Source organism: Martes martes (assembly GCF_963455335.1).
Source record: "Martes martes genome assembly, chromosome: 6".
Classification (NCBI taxonomy): Eukaryota; Metazoa; Chordata; class Mammalia; order Carnivora; family Mustelidae; genus Martes; species Martes martes.
The window spans coordinates 65,209,371-65,224,893 of NC_137893.1; the positions used below are offsets into that span (position 1 = coordinate 65,209,371).

Below are 15,523 nucleotides of genomic sequence, written 5' to 3' on the forward strand. Positions count from 1 at the left end.
TTGATCTAATTGGTAACAAATGCAAGTGAGAGGTCAGTTCTTTGAGATCTCGTAGTCTATTTAGGGATATGTTTTATACATCTAGGAAAGAAATGGAGTCCACCATAAAGCAAAATACAATGAAGGCAAATTGATATTGCTTTAGCATGTTTTACTGATAAAGAGACATAAGTGAAGGAATTATCTAGAGTAGAGTGCTGAGCAGAGGAGAAAGTGGATTTCCAAATGAAGGGCCAACACTGTCACTTAATGTGTGGAGGGTCATGAGCAATAGATGGAGTGAGATGGGAGTGGAGGAGAAGAGAGCATCTCATACCAAGGGAAGGAGGCCGGGGTGAGTCCAGGCACTAGGAAGTTTCTGGAGGACCTATAGAAGATGGGTAACAGGATGGCACCTGCTTGTATGTGATTTGTTATATAGTGAAATATTATCTGCATTGGTTTTCTGTTTAAATTTTTTATATTTTTTCATTTTTTTAAATGTTATAAAACTAAAAAAACTAATTGTAAAAAACCCAAAATCCAAGTGTTACAGAAACCTATGATGTAGACAGTGAAATACTCCATAACCCCACTTACAAAGATAACTGCTATTAGCTGATGTTGCTTATTAATAGTAGCATAATTTAGAAACAGATTATGTCATTTGGAACCTTGACATTATAAAGAGAAGTTTCTCCTATTTTCTGAATTCGTCCATGCCTCATACCGGAAACCATGATATAACATCTCATCTAATATTGAGAGAGGCTTTTTGGGTTTTCTCCATCTCACACTTAGTAGGTGAAGCCATTGGAGAGCCCTGGTGTCTGTGAGACAGTGAAATAAATATACCCTTTACTCATCCCTATCTTGCTTGGTGGAACCTTGTCCCTGGCAACTGGAAATCAGTATAGTCTAGAGACTGTCAAAGGGGTAACTTCCATGGGTAGCTGGAACAGCCTCGTGGAGGTCATAAGGAAACTTAAGAGACACCATCAGAGCTCTGAACTATACCCCCCAATATATCCAATATTGCATTGGTTTGGCAAATCAAATGTGTCTTCTACAGTGTATTTTTGGGGCCTGTGTTGGGGAGGTTATCTCTAGTATGGAAACGTTGCTCCACATCTCTGTGTCCCAGAAAGAACTGAGAAAATAGATATTGTACATTGATAGGGAAGTTTAATGAGCTAGAAGATCATAAACATTTCCATCCCCTACTGAGCTTTTGAGGATCTAAAGATAGCAAGTTTTGACATCTCTTAGTAATTTTTAGGGGCTAAGGTAAATCGGATTACCTCTTCCGCTGAACTTGTTTATTCCAAAGGAAAGTAATACCATGTGGTTGCAATCCAGCACTTCAAAATTTATGGATGGGAAGTGACATGAGAACCAAACACTGAAAACCTTGAAGCAAACTGAAATTTATCCACTTTCTACCTCCACCGGCCTCTCTAAGTCCAAAGTGCTGGATGGTTGCGATAGTTAGAAGACATGAAATAAGGTGGAGAGACTAGTCACTGGTCTGGGTTTCCAAAGGAATTTGAGATTAACAGAGTTATGAACTGGAGGTTCAGAAAAACTCCAAATAAGGAGAAGTATATGAAGGGGAAAGGTAGAAATGAATGACTTTCTGAGGTATTCATAATGGAGGAAGCAGCAAGTCCAGACTTCTAGGGCTCTGCCATGATGAAGAGTATTACTAGAAACGTGAGAATGGATCTCAGGGACCTCGATTGGATAAAGAAGGTAGAATGACACAACAGATAGTTACTAAGGGCAGCGGCATAATAGGTTTCCCTGTGGAGTTTTAGCAATGAAATAGAATCTCATCTGGTTGAGTCCAGGATGATGGTGGAAAGAATGTGCTGGATAATGAAAGGGATAAGCTTCCTTGTATAGGGCTTCACAGTTTTTAAGACTTACACTTTTATTTTAATTTTTCCCACTTTATTGAAGTTTATTTTTTTCTTTTCAAAATTTTATTTAAATTTTAGTTAGGTAACATAAGACTTACATTTTTAAAGCTGACCTGATCTCATTTGATCCTCACTAAAGCTCAGGCAGGTAGGCAGGGCTAGAATTATGTCACTAGGGAGGAAATCTAAAGACAAAGGGTTAAGTTCCATTTGGGAGGGAGACATGGAGGAAGGAAGGCAGACCTCGGAGGGTTTTGAAGTTCAGAGGGAAGTGAGTTTTTTTTTTTTTTTTTTTAAGGAAACGTTTGTTCCTTTCCAGGTACACTTGATTACTCACTGTTAAGTAGGCGGAAGTCAATGAATGGGTAGGAGCCACGGCGTTCAGCAGGAACCCCCGTCTGACCCCTTAGTCGTACATCTCCTAAAAAACAGAAAATCCAAACAAATGTTTGAAAACATTGCCAAGTATATTCACTTTTCCACTTATGTCACTGGAACCAACACCAAATGTCAGGAGGAAAATGATTTCCATTCACCTTGCATAATAGAGAGCTACGTGAGAAGGGATATTTAATGAATGCTGAGTGTAATGAACTTGGCAATACTCTAATGAGCGAAGCAGCACTCTGCTCCCTTTTAGATCTGCCTGGAAGATGGATCTGTGAAAATCATAGGAATTTACAAAATGTCCATTGTCCGAGGGCCACAAAGATGAGGCATCTGAATTGGGAAGGACAAACGGTGTTCTGGGATTATAGCTTTTATTCTTATTAACATGTTTAATTGCCCAGTGTTACTCTCTTGGTTCCAGCACAGTTGCCTTCCGACTGGTGTCTACCATCCTGTTGCCTAGGCTGTATCATGAATCTGCTTTAGAACCCGCTCAGTGAAGGCCCATCCCACTCCAGGTAGTTTGGATACTTCGCCTCTCTTGGACATAATAGTTGCTAGGGTTTGTAGAACTTATTTTTTTGTAGGTTTTCTTTAATGTCTGCGTTCACTTTCCTTTGTGATGTGTCTTCTGCCTTCCCGATCAAGGGCACTGACTTTGGAACGAAACAGACTTGGGGTCAATCTCAGCTCAGACACCTGTTACCTGTACGGTCTTGGGAAATTTATTTCTCTTAGCATCAGTTGCCTCCTTTTAAAGTATCATTGGTTGAAGAATCTAAAATAACACTTGCTGTCTTGCCATAAATGCTGGGTTTACTTCTTTCTCAACTCCTGAAAAGCAAGGACCCTGCATATTATGTGTTTTGCATTTTTCCATACAGCTTTGTGTATTGTATGGCATATAACAGACTCTAAGTGAATGTCTTCTGTTGACAAGAATAAATATAAATTTGCCAATTAGTACATGAAGTGTGGAATTAGAGGAGAGGTAAAAATACATGAGATCTACTATATTTCTGGAAGAACTGAATCAGGGAAAATTTCAGTTCCATGAGTAATGGGTCCACTCCCATAAACTACTCTTTCCCAGACATGAGGCAGCAGTGGGCCTTAGCCTATGAGTAGAGAGGAGGGACAGTCTTCTCTCTACCATTCCCACCTCCTGTAGTTAACCAGCGCCTGGATGAGATCCCCTTCAGCTGTAATCCACACCATTGGCAATGTTTAAAATATCCCTTACAAATAGACGGGCTTACCAACTGCAAGCTGTGAGCCTCTGGACTATTCCGTGCTTTGAATTTTATATTGGTACCTTATTTAATGCTTTATATAATCTGATATTATAGTGCCATACTGATATTAAGGAATGTTACAGTTTATGGAATAAAGCAAAGTGGGAGGAGGAGGAAAGAGATGGAAAAGTACTTTTATAAATATGAATATCATCTGACATCAAAGAAAGGAATGCTGTTAGCATTTGGCAAGCTCCTGGAGTGGATGGCCAGCAGTTATAAGAAAGTCACTGGGGAGAGTTGAAGGGTTTTCCTGTCTTCAGCAACTTGTCTTGAACACCCCATGTTTATAACACTTTGGAAAGTTTACAAAGCACTTTCACAAACATCACAGTATATTTATTTTCTTCTTCATCTCATTGGATCCTCACAATAGTCTTGTGAAGAGAATCACTATTATTATCCTTACCACATAGGTGAGAAAAAGGAGGCTCAGGGAAAAAAAAACAAAGGACTGCTGTCCACCTTCCCAGTCCCAGCTCAGAGCTCAGGCCCCTTAAAGGCACTCAGTATGGATGCCTGGATGGCTCAGTTGGTTAAACATCCAACTCTTGGTTTCAGCTCAGGTCATGACCTCATGAGTCATGGGACTGACCCCCAGTTGATCTCCCCACTCAGTAGGGAGTCTGCTTGATGACTCTCTCCCTATGACCCTCCCTCTGTTCCCTCTATCTCTCAAATAAATAAATAAATCTTTAAAGGCACTCAATAGATGGTTATTGACTTTAAGTGATTGCCTAAGCTTATGGTTCTTTAAGCTCAGAATTAGCAGGGCTGGTCCTTAAATCTAGGTTACTGAGCAGAGCTCTCTTCTCAATACCATTGGTTACTAACCCTAAGGAGAGTCCACACCTGGTTTAAAAAAAATCACAGGCCCTCACATGATAGAAGGTGAAATTTAGCAGCCATGGAGAAAATACAGCACGTCAAAATGATAGAATAAATTCAGCACTGCCTAAATGATTTCTATTTTAGTTTTAGAAGATAGACATATATGTCACAACTTCTGCATGGATGAGACTGTATTCATTTGGTCTACAAAGCTGGCTAGGTTTTAGTCTTGTTGACCTGTTGTATCATCCCTGTGGGCTTCTCTGAATGGCTTTAGGCTCATTGATTGGAAATCACTTGTCCCCCAGCATTTTTTTCCCTCAGTATTAACAAAACATTCCACCTGACTTTGCAGTTCAGAAGGTACCATTTTCCCAGAAAATGTCTGTGTAATATCAATAGAGGTTTTAAAGCCTTTGCCAAAATGTATTCCATTTGTCCATCTGACAGTCTAAGGCAGAGGATGCCCATTATCTTGTAAGGCTTTAAGCTTAGGGAAACATCGAGAAGACAGCACAGCATGGCAGAGCAGGTAAAGGGAAGGCAAGGCGTGAGTAATTCAGAAACTCCTGTTGCCGAGAGGATCAATATTTACCCTCTTGGCTGATTATGGACAAATCAATAACCACTTGGAGGTCTGGTTTTCTAATATTTAAATTAATTAGCATAATTACAGCAGCTTTGCCTACCCCATAGGGTTGTTGTGAGGAAATTACAAGGTGCATGAAAATAGCATGGTGGGTAACAGTTACTGAATCCTTACACCAGACTGAGCATTTTACTTGCATTATTGACCATCATCTGCCCAACAACCCAGTGGAGTAGGTGTTATTACACCATGTTGCAGATGAGGAAACTGAAGCCAGTGGAAATTTGATAATTTGTCTGAGCTCACGGAACTAATAGGTGTGGAGCTTGTGCTCAAAATCAAAATCGGCTCTTAAACCCCACGTTGTTAATCCCTCTCCTGTATTATCAGGGTGAAAAATTGCATGAATAGTTGAGCATTCACTTTTTATTGCCCAATGCATGCTTTGATTGCTATTTGCCGATAAACCAAAGACATATTCATCACGATTCCTGGAACCTAAATGCCAGGGAAATCCACCCCCTTGATGAATTCGAGATTCAATCAGATAGATGTTGTTTATTTGAATAGCAGTCCAGCGGAAATGGGCTGAACGAGTAAGACAACCAAATCCTGTTCTGGATCAACAAGGCATCTATTATTTTCAAGTAAGAGATGGAAGGCAATTATTAAAAATATTATTCAGTAGAACTGAAATTACCTAGCAACTAATTTAATCAAGCTTTTAATTAAATAGAATTTTCATGATGTAATGCCATTTAGGGAAAAAGAAACCATGAAGCAAGTTGATAGCAAGGACACCTAAATAAACAGAACACAACAAATCAACATCAACGACAAGAACCTACAGAACCCATACCTGGAATGTTCCTTTTCAATCATTATTCTGTCTATAACTACAATTACGTCTTGGAAGTGGATTACTCATAAACCTAATGATGGTCTTTAGGTTTAGTAAATAATAGTGTTTAAAAAGGATGAAATCACGTTAAAAATACTAGTAAGGCAGGAGGAGGCAAGACAATCTTAAGTGGGTAACAAAGCATTTTAGAAAGTTTTCCACATGAACACTTAAATACAAACAAGCCAAACATTCCATATGTTGAGCATTCTATTAATTGGAGACTCTGCTGAGGTGAACTTCATGTCTTAAGTATATATTTCTAACGTAGAAAGTTCTCTCCCTTTCTCCCTGCTTTTATGAGCCCCTTCTGATGCTAAATTGCTTCAATATGCTCGTGGGAAGAGAGAAATACTTCAGTAACTCTGGTCCCTGGAGAAGCAGAGGCCACTGGGCTGATGTCCGAAAAACAGAACAAGTGGACTCCTGCTGGGCTGCTTTTTCTGGCCTCTGGTCCCAGGCACTCATCTATTTACCTAAGGCCTTATATCCAAGCTAAACAATTATTTTGACTATTCATTAGGCCCTGGTTTAACTTAAGCAACTTTTTTTCTGGCAAGTGAAAGGTGCTATGGAAGCTGGGTCGGAAGTGTTGACAGCTCAGAGTCGTGTCCTCAGCCTGTCCTTATTGTGTTCCAGAATGAAACAAACAGCAGGGGAATTCTTATTTTGAAAGGGCTGCTTCTCTTTTGCCCCTTCAAGCCGAAAACATAACATGTCGTCCTCGGGTATTTCAGGCTGCAAACACAGGCGGAGAGCGGAGCTGAGTGGCTCCGGGAGCCAAGACCCGGAGACAGCCATTCACCCTCCCAGGGGACGTGGTTCCGGGATGGACCTCTTGCCCACTTGGCCTCTCGGGCTGTCTCTGCTTCATAAAAGCTTGTGCTAGGGAGCAGACAGACGTTCTGCGGCCTCTTATGTAACTGGCAAAGATGGTGGAGACTCTGGCAGCGGTGACAACGTACAGTGGCTGGATCATGGGCCACATGACGGGAACCAGAGTCTGGCCCCAGTTGTGGGGTCAAGGTCATTTCAGAGAAGGTGGGTGGGAAAGGAACAGAGCCATGGCTACTGTGCTCCTGCTGCATCTGAGACGTTGAGGAAGGTCATGATAATAGCTGCAGGAAACATGCGGAGAGTCATCACAGGGGAGTCACTCTGAGCAAGGAGGATGAGCCGGTGGTCGGGTCAGAAAGCCACCACTGTGGAGCAGCCCAGACACGTTGGGAGAGCAGGGACTCTCGGGAAAGGTATTCCTTCGAGCTTCTTTAGACAGTACTCACGCACAGCACTGCTGTAAACTTGCAAACTTAAGGCAGAGAGAACCCAGACCCCCAGATCACAGCCAGGAGCTTTCACCGGGCTGCATGGCCTCAGAGGGCGGCTTCAGATATTTCAGATGACTACTCTCAATTAGCAAAGTGAATTATTTCCCTGAGATGTTTATCTAGCCAAACAAAGAGGAGGAAGGTTGTACAATTTGATCTCTATGTAGATTTATGGGACAGTACAGGCAGCCAGTTTAGATAACTTAGGCAGAGATGACTGTTCTGAGGGCTATGAGCTTGCCTGAGATCCAAGATGGCTGATTAGACCACGTTTCCTATTCGGGGCTTCAGTCTTCTACTTTAGGTTTTTGAGTGAGGCTGGGCCTCTCTGGTGGCTAAGGTGTATATACCACCTTGCAACTTTGGCTTAGAATTTATTAAATACTTTATGATGAAGGTGCATTTTGGGACCTGCATATTACGAAGGTGAATATACAAATAACGGTGTCCTTCTTTTCTAAAGCAGGTGAGGTAGGTTTCAACTCAGACTAGACATTCTTCAGCTTGATGGTTTTACAGAAGGAAAATGAGAAGAAAAAAAAAGTTGAGGGAAAAAAAGTTACGATCACCAGGAACACAGGAGTCTAATAAAAAAAAAAAAAGATATTGAACAAGAAGTAGCAGAAACGCCTGAAGAGAATTCCAAGAAGCTATAAAAGAACTTATAAGAACACAAAGAACGTGTCTTCTTATAAAGATTAAGGATGAGGGGAATAATTTGCAGAGTCATTTTAGGGAATATGTGATCTGGGTCTGCCTTAAGTAGTGAAAACACCAGTGTAAGCTTGCACATTATTCACTTATTTCTGGGATAATGTTATTTATTTATTTATTTATTTATTTGACAGAGAGAGACACAGTGAGGGAGAGGGAACACAAGCAAGGGGAGCGGGAGAGGGAGAAGCAGGCATCCCGCAGAGCAAGGAGCCCAATGAGGGGCTCAATCCCAGGACCCTGCGATCAGGACCTGAGTTGAAGGCCGACGCTTAATGACTGAGCCACCCAGGTGCCCCTGGGGTAATGCTTTTTAATTCTAGAATCTCACCAAAGCAAAGTTTGTTGTTTTAAATAAATGTTACAGCTCTGGATGTAGATGTAGATAGAGCTGTGCTTGTTCACCCCCAACACTTCACGATGCCTGGCACATGGTAGGCACTCAAAAAATAGTAACTATTATTCTTATTTACTTACTGTTCTTCCCGAGGTTTCTGCCTGTCCCCTCATTTCCCCCTCCCATGACAGTCAGTATTATTTAGGAGAATTTCTAAGTCAGGAACTGTTTTAAGGACTGTACCTGTATGAGCTTGTCTAGTCCTTATGACAGTCCGCCTGAAGGAGATGTGTGTATCAGCCCCCTTGTACTGAGGAACACAAAGAACTTGCTTGCAGGTGACTGAATTGGGATTAGAAGCCAAGTGGCCTCGGGAGCTTGTGGTGTTTAACCACAGCTACACGGGGCCACTATCCCCATTCTCTACAGCAGTGACCAATGAGATCTCCCATGACATTATTCATGGTTTCCTTTGATCCACCAGGCTGTTTCTCCTCTGTCTGCTGGGTAGTTTAGGGTTATAAAAGTAAGTACCAAAGCTATGTCCCAAGGAAAGACAAATGTTTATCCCAGTACTTTTTCATGGGAGCACTGCAAGCCCAGTATGACAGGAATGCTGTAGCCCATGACATGGGAATGCATGGTACCCATTGGTGCCAGTTAGACCACAGGGAGTCTGGACTCCACTGGAGATCTAGGCATCTTGCAGGTCAGTAGAACTTTTGAGTAAGTGAGTTAGCAAAGGGGCCAGTTCTAGGGCAGGCTCTGAGGGGACCCTAGATTAATTGAATTCATTTCAACAAATGCTCATTCACAACATTATACAAAGTGTTAAAAAGTAGGTGTGGAAAAGAAAAATACAAAGATCCATGTCATCTTGGCACTCAGATAATTAATCACCTAGAAGAGAGCCACAGAAATGAGCAAATATGGCATATGCTAGAAGAAGTTTGATGTTTAATGGTACTGGAATGTTTGGGCTTGGATCCCTCTTTCAGAAAAAAGCATTGTAGGCTTTATGATTTTATATGGATAAGTAACTTGAAAATTTCTGTGCCTTGAATGGCTCCCTAGGTATCTTATAAAATGTTTCAGTTGGTAAAACTGAAAGATAATTACTTAATGTTTAATTTTTAAATTAAATATCATTTTTAAAATTTTAAAATATTTTAATTTCAGTATAGTTAACACACAGCTTTATATTAGTTTCAGGTCTACAATATAGTGATTCAATAATTTTATACATTACTCAGTTCTCATTATGATAAGTGTACTTAAATTAAATATAATTTTTACACTGAAAGGCCATTCACATTTTAGAATTATGGTTGAAAGAGTGATTTGGACTCTTACACCAGGTCTCTAGCAAGCAAGTTTCTTACAGACAAGAGACTTAAATGAATAGTATTAGTTTCAGAAACCACTTGTTATCAGAAGAGATGTCCTTTGTATCTGATGAGTGTGATAGCTTTCTGGAAAAAAAAAATATATGTGTACACACACAGCAGGAGAGGTGGGGAGGAGAGAGAGACATAGGACAAAGAAGAGAGAGAAGAGGCTATAGAGAACCTGGACGTGAGGAGGAATTGAACCCTGGGGCTGAGGGGGAGGAAGGTGTCAAGGATAGTTCCTAGATTTCTGCATTGCATCACTGGATGATTGGTTGCGCCAATCACAGAAAAAAGGAAATTCTAAAAGAGGCATTATTTTATGTTCTTCATTTGAGAAATGATATTTAATATACAAGATATTTATGACACATGGTAGTTTTGGCAGATAATATAATAGTGAAGAACCTTGGGAACAGTCTTGGTCTCATGGAGTTTAGTCTACTGGAGGGGACATCAAAGAATAATTATGTGCATAAATGTAAAGTTGTAACTTTGGAGAGTGGAACAAAAGAGACATATATTGTGTTAAGAAACTTATAATGGGCCAGGGAATGTTGTTTTAAGCTTCCCTGAGGAGGTGACATTTGATCTGAGATCTGTTGAATGAATGCAAGTTAATTTCAAGTGAGCATATATTTCAATTTTCCCTGGAAAAGCTTAGTTTATGCCTTTTGTTTTGCCTGGTGGAATTAGTAATAGTGCCCCTTTCATACTCAGAAGTATTCTAGTTGACTCTTACAAGATCACTCTGAGCTCAGCAACCCAGGCAGGTGAAAATGCATTTCCAAATGTCCTATGGCAGGAGGATGACATATTTGAGGTACCTTAACAAGACCAAGTGCATCACAGCAAGACCGAAGTGGATGTGATGGGGCATGGTGTAAAATGAGGTTGGAGAGGTGTCAGGACTTCGTAGGACAAAGGAGGTTGAGGAGTTTGACTTCATTCCAAGACAATTAGGAAGCCATGGATGAGTTTAAGGGGAAGATGATGTTATCAGATTTGCATATTGAAAAAACAACTTTTGGTGCAATATGCAGAATGGATTGGGAGGGGCAGGAATGGAAAGTTAGAGATAATTGTAATAGTCTAGGTGAGAAAAGATGGTAGGTTGGAGCAGGGAGGTGAGCAGATTTTTGAGATATTTAGTAGGAGAATTGACACGTGGTGAGGAATAGCATATAAAGGCTGAGGGAGAGGGAAATAGCAAGGATAAGTCCTAGATTTTCAGGTTTGCATAACTGGATGACTATGTTTATCACAGAAAAATGAAATTCCAGAAGGACCAGATTTGGGAAGAGAAGTTCATGTGCTCAACTTTGGTCCATTGCGTGTAAGTGTTCCTGAGATTTCAAAGCAAAAATGTCAAGTAGGCAGCTAGACGCATGGGTCTGACACCAGGAGGGAATGTCTGGGATGGAGATATAAATTTATAAGTCAAATAAAACTGTGGGCATGCATGAAGTTGCCCAGGAAGAGAAATGAGAAGTGAATAGAGCCTCTCATCCAGCCTTGAGAAACTATAACATTTAATGTCTTGTTAGAAGAGGAGTCTGTGAGGGAGAAGGGGAAGCCATGGAGGTAAGAGGAGATCCAGGAGCTTGTTGTGTCATGGAAGAGAGTAATTCAAGAGGGAGGGAATGGTTTTCAGATAAGTCTTGCTGAAAAGGTAAGTGAAATGATGATTGGCAAAAGCCCATTGAATTTAGTCAAGTGACTATAATGAGAAATAGAAGCCAATTAGTTTGGCTATTATGTGGAGTTGGGAAATTGGAAAGTTTTTTTTTTTTTTTTTTTTAAATTAAGGAGCAGATATTTAGATGGATCTTAAATGATAAGCAAACTCTGGAAAAGCCGACATTTTATTGTTGGCTTGTGATTCATCCAACTATGATCATTGAAATCAAGGGAAGGGATTTTTAGGAAAAAAATTACGATGATCTTAAGAACAATAATCACTAGGAATGATCTTAATAATGAAGCATAATTTGAAAATTGCACAAAGGACAAAACAGTCCAAGCCATGAAAATGTCTGTAAATTTTTGCAAAATACATTGATACCCTGTCTGATCACTTCCTATACTTAAATATACTTCAAGAAAAAAGTTTAATGGAAATCACTGCCAAGAAAATTATTTGCTGGGAAGAAAATGATGGGCATATCAATTGAGAATGAATAAATATAATTAATAAGATAAAATACTGGCCAAGTCCCAAAATTGCTGAATAATTTCTTGTTTTTTTGAGCATTGAATAATTTGAGAGAAGTGTTTTAATGTATTGTTTGTTTTCATGTGCTTCTGAACTTCCTGAATCTGGCCGGGAACAAGGACAAACCTGCCAAAATACTGCAAGAAAAGATGTTGCTGATCATGGGCAGGAAATACTCAAAGTCCCATGAGATAGCATGTTCTTAAGAGACTTCCACACCAAGTCTGCTGACCTCAGAAGGACCATCGGGCTATGACAATCCCTACTGAAGCCTGCTCAGGGCTAGGAGGTATTTGGGAATTCTTCATTCACTTTTGTTTCAACATGGCACTTAAGATTCTTTTAATCTTCAAGTATTGTTCATTTTTTGTTTTTCAGGATGGAAACCAAGGACAAAAATGGACTTTGTAGGAAGTTATTGATTGCTTATATTATATCCATGTTATAGGATATTATTTTGCTATTAAAGCCAGTAACTTTTATCTCAATAGTAATAGCTAACATTTATTGAGCACTTTGTATGTGTTAGGTAATATTTGAAGTACTTTTCATGAACTTACTAATCCTTTTAATAATTCCCTTAGCTAAATATTTTTATCAATATCCTACCTGAGGCATAGAGGTGTTAAATTACTTTTCCATGATGACATGGCCCAATGAGTGTGAAGGCTGATTTGAAACCATGGTTTTTTTTTTTTTTTACCAATATGGTACCATCCCTGTTCAATTATGTCTTGATCTGAAGTGGGAGCCGTAGTATATTGTTAAGGTAGGATGGGTATTATATCGTATTTAAAAACTGTATTACAAAGTAAAGATATCAATAGTGTGAGAAGTTGTTTACTACCTGTATGACCTTGGTAAGTCCTAACCACTCTAGGCTTTTTGAGATCTTTTGTTTCATTAAGTAAAGATAATAATATCTGCTCTGTATACCTAATCAAATGAAATCATATGGCTAAAAGTACTCTGTCAATTACTTTGTAATGAATTTTTATTATTAAGAATATTATTATTGTTACTATATAAGTATTAAACATACATAAAAGATGTTATATAAATTCTATATTGATTATACTTTTATTGTTTAAGTAGTAGTAGTAGTATTGCTATTGCTCTATAAATCTGGGTCAGTGTTAAAGTATATTCAAAGTGAGGAATATTATTCTTTGAAATGTAATTGAACATGTGTATTAAGAGTATTATAGGGGCGCCTGGGAGGCTCAGTGGGTTAAGCCTCTGCCTTAGGCTCAGGTCATGATCTCAGGGTCCTGGTATTGAGCTCCACATCGGGCTCTCTGCTCAGTGGGGAGCCTGCTTCCCTTCCTCTCCCTCTGTCTGCCTCTCTGCCTACTTGTGATCTCTGTCAAATAAATAAATAAAAATCTTTATTAAAAAAGAGTATTATAGTCAAATATTCTTGGGAAGCATAGAGTTTTAACAAAATTAAACTTTAAAAAAATTGCAGTGTTAAAAGAGCACCTGGGTGGCTCGTTAGGTTAAGCGTCTGCCTATAGCTCAGGTCATGATTTCAGGGTGTTGGCATTAAGCCCTGTGTTGGGCTTTCTGCTCAGTAGGGAATCTGGTTCTCCCCCCACCCCCAAATAAATTTTAAAACAATCTTTAAAAAAAATTGCAGTGTTATGGACTAAATTGTGCCTCCCTTCCCTGCATATGTTGAAGCCCTAATGTCAGTACCTCAGAATGTGACTCTATTTGGAGATGGGGCCTTTAAAGCACTAATCAATTTAAGAAGAAGGTGTTAGACGGCACCTAATCTAATCATATGAGTACAGAGGAAAGACCATGTACGATGCAGCAAGTAGGCGGCCAAGGAGAGAGGCTTCAGAAGAAACCAAACATGCTGACGCTTCGATCTTGGAATTTCAACCTTCAGAACTATGAGAAAAAATTTTTTTGCTGTTTAAGATGCCTAGTCTACAGTATTTTATAATGACAGGGTGAAGAGGCTGCTTCTACTGGCAAAGAAAACTCTTTAGAATTTAGGGGTTCAGTGTCCCCAGCTTCATCAGGGGCTTCCCATATGTCCCCATTCCGATTTCTAGGATCCCATTCCTTCCTTATCAAAGCCCTCACTTTAATAATAGACACCCTGCAATGCTGGGAATCCAATCTGTTTTGTAATTTAACCACTAGCATGATGAGATCCTGGGCTTGGTTTTCAGGAATCTCAGCTCCACAGCTAAAGGAAGTAGTGCCTTTCAGAGCAGATATAGAAGCTTGCCGGTCATTTATGTGGTGCCTGAGCTGGAAATTTTTTTTTTAATTATTTATTTATTTGACAGACAGAGATCACAAGGAGGCAGAGAGGTAGGCAGAGTTAGAGGGGGAAGCAGGCTTCCCGCTGAGCAGAGAGCCAGATGCGGGGCTTGATCCCAGGACCCTGAGATCATGACCTGAGCTGAAGGCAGAGGCTTAACCCACTGAGCCACCCAGGCGCCCCTGAGCTGGAAATTTTAATCCCTCTGCTCTTCTCTTTATTTCCCCACTTTGTCCAGCAACATTGGGAGCAACAATTATTAGGAGCAGTCAATCTCATGATACTCGTTAGTTTGACAAAAATGCTCCAAGGAATCTTATATATGGTTACCCAGAAACTTGTCTCTTGTAAGTATTTGATTAGGGATATCCAAGGTTGATGTCTCTATTGCCACATCACAACATGCATTATCAGTGCTTTCTTTATTACTGGGAAGGGATTAATCAGCATCTTTAAACCTAATCAAATTAGAGATCCAACTACAGAAAACTGAGAACCAATTCAGAAAACTCATCCTTAAGATTCTGTTCCTCGAAAGGGGAACCCTCCTACACTGTTGGTGGGAATGCAAACTGGTGCAACCACTCTGGAAAACAGCATGGAGGTTCCTCAAAAAGTTGAAAATAGAACTATCCTATGACCCAGCAATTGCACTACTGGGTATTTATCCTAAAGATACAAACATAGTGATCCGAAGGGGCACGTGCACCCGAATGTTTATAGCAGCAATGTCCACAATAGCCAAACTATGGAAAGAACCTAGATGTCCATCAACAGATGAATGGATAAAGAAGATGTGGTATATATACACAATGGAATACTATGCAGTCATCAAAAGAAATGAAATCTTGCCATTTGCGACGACATGGATGGAACTAGAGGGTATCATGCTTAGAGAAATAAGTCAATCGGAGAAAGACAACTATCATATGATCTCCCTGATATGAAGAAGTGGAGACGCAACATGGGGGATTTGGGGTGTAGGAAAAGAATAAATGAAACAAGATGGGATCGGGAGGGAGACAAACCATAAGTGACTCTTAATCTCACAAAACAAATTGAAGGTTGCTGGGGGGAGGGGGGTCGGGAGAGGGGGGTGGGGTTATGGACATTGGGGAGGGAATGTGCTATGTTGAGTGCTGTGAAGTGTGTAAACCTGGCGATTCACAGACCTGTACCCTTGGGGATAAAAATACATTATATGTTTATAAAAAAAATAAAAAATTAAATTAAAAAAAAAAAAGATTCTGTTCCTCTGGCACTGGTCTTGGTACCTAAATCTGTATTAGTCAGTGTTCTGTTTCTCTGGAAAACCCTGACTAATACATGAAAGATTTTTCAGATCCTTCAACA

General features: G+C 39.9%; 1 protein-coding gene across 1 annotated transcript in view; it reads right to left on the reverse strand.

Annotated features, from left to right (window-relative positions):
- PDE7B (phosphodiesterase 7B) overlaps positions 1-15,523 on the reverse strand; it is a gene marked incomplete at both ends in the record, with an annotated part of 142,683 nt that overhangs the window by 69,484 nt on the left and 57,676 nt on the right. The window contains one exon of the mRNA XM_080805902.1: positions 2,239-2,322. Coding sequence (XP_080662028.1) covers positions 2,239-2,322 — 84 coding nt within the window. The remainder of the gene's footprint in view (positions 1-2,238; positions 2,323-15,523) is intronic.